This window comes from Citrus clementina, unplaced genomic scaffold (assembly GCF_000493195.1).
Source record: "Citrus clementina cultivar Clemenules unplaced genomic scaffold, Citrus_clementina_v1.0 scaffold_3, whole genome shotgun sequence".
NCBI lineage: Eukaryota > Viridiplantae > Streptophyta > Magnoliopsida > Sapindales > Rutaceae > Citrus > Citrus x clementina.
The window spans coordinates 15,826,337-15,828,043 of NW_006262339.1; the positions used below are offsets into that span (position 1 = coordinate 15,826,337).

The window sequence follows — 1,707 nt, forward strand, 5'->3', positions numbered from 1 at the left end:
CAACTTATTTATTATAAAATACCACTATCCATTTTTGTTCCGGATGCTAAAATTTGATCAAAGTATAGATGTTGAAATTAGCTATCTTGGCACACTCGAGCATAATCAGCATGGCTTCTCCGAGGATCTCCGTCCGAACCCACTTCAATACATTCCTTGTATATATTTCGGACGAATGTTTTTCAATGATTTGCACATGTGTTGTAAGAACATGGGCTGTGTGGTTTGTGTCATACTCATCTTGGACTTCTTTGTGCCTTATGAAATACATTGCATGATGAATTTGTCTAATGAAATCATATAGTTTTAGCTTCTGCTCAACAAAGCGACGCAAGTAAGAATTCAAGCTCTCACACCTTTGTGTGGTCCCCATTCTGGCAAAAAAAGCTCCTTTCAAATAAGCCTTTACCCATTTTCTACGCATTTTATACATTTTTTCCACCCAAAGATTTTGTTCCAGTCCCTGATCATAGACAACAGAGAACTAATCTCGTTCAAACTCCTCCATGGACATTGGATTCAATATTAACTGCTGAAACTTCGACGTGAACTCATTTCTCTTCACATTTGCTTGTGCATTTCGCTCAAGATGCCAACAGCAGAGTCGATGTACACATCGAGACATAACATTTTTAATCGCTTTTGACATAGCTTTATCACCATCTGTTATGACACTTACGGGTTTTTCTTGTTTCATTGCCGATAAAAAAGTCTGTAGCAGCCACACATATGATTCAACAGTTTCGTCAATCAGTATCGCAAATCCAAAAACAGTAGTTCTTTTATGATGATTTACACCAACGAATGCGACCAAAGGTTTGTTGTATGCATTTTTCTTGTACGTTGCATCAAATACTAAAACATCTCCAAATTGTTCATAGTCGTACCTAGCAACAATGTCGGTCCATAACAAGTTTCGTAGTCTATTTTCCTCATCAAGTGTATACTCGAAGTACACTCCAGCATCATAATCAACCTTTGCAGATAAGTACGCAATGGCAGCTTCTATGTCGGTGTCAATAATTTGCGCATGGTGAAATACGTCTATTCTATTCCGCATGTCCTTACCCATATACCCAACATGATGGAACCCTCCTGCTTGATCAGACTTGTAATTCATGAACTGGCATACTTTCACCCCAACTTGTCGCAATGCCTTTGCGTGAGCCAAATCAACTTCGTTCACATGTCTGTGCGAATGAAGAAATTGTGTCTCATGCGGTTCAACCAAGCGATGAGTGTGCTCAAAAATGAATTTAGTTACCACGTACTTCCCTTTCAACTTGTCGTAGTTCACGCAAAGTTTCACCTTGCACCTGTTACGAGTAATGCCCTTTGGTTCCCTGACTCTGTCTGTTTTCTCCATCTATTTTTTAAGCCTGTATCCTTGCCCTTAGCAAACCCATCCCTGACTTGCTACTTCACTAGTTTTGCCGTCACGTCGGAGTTCATCTTTCCTCACAGAGAATCCAACTGACTTAGCATAATTCTTATACCATGTGTGGGCATCATTGACAGTATCAAAACATGATTCGACACCCACTTCAATTAGTTCACTTTTTTTAGGAAAACTGTAGGTCGTATGACCAGATGATAATATAGTAGATATATCCCCAAAATATTCATTGCTTTCACCAGTTTGTAGTGGTAATGACGTACCTGTACTTGAACAAATTTCGGTCCCATTATCATTTGATGGGTTATCTT

The 1,707-nt window shown here is 39.1% G+C and overlaps 1 protein-coding gene across 1 annotated transcript; it reads right to left on the bottom strand.

Annotated features, from left to right (window-relative positions):
- Positions 1–484: 484 nt before the first annotated feature.
- LOC112099614 (protein FAR1-RELATED SEQUENCE 5-like) lies at positions 485–1,366 on the bottom strand. The gene has a single exon (XM_024187032.1). It carries the CDS (start codon positions 1,364–1,366, stop codon positions 485–487), a length of 882 nt encoding a protein of 293 aa, XP_024042800.1.
- Between the last annotated feature and the right edge of the window lie 341 nt (positions 1,367–1,707).

What these genes read in the sequence shown, in the direction of transcription:
- LOC112099614 (XM_024187032.1), bottom strand. Translation starts at nt 1,366, where the DNA reads ATGGAGAAAACAGACAGAGTCAGGGAACCAAAGGGCATTACTCGTAAC.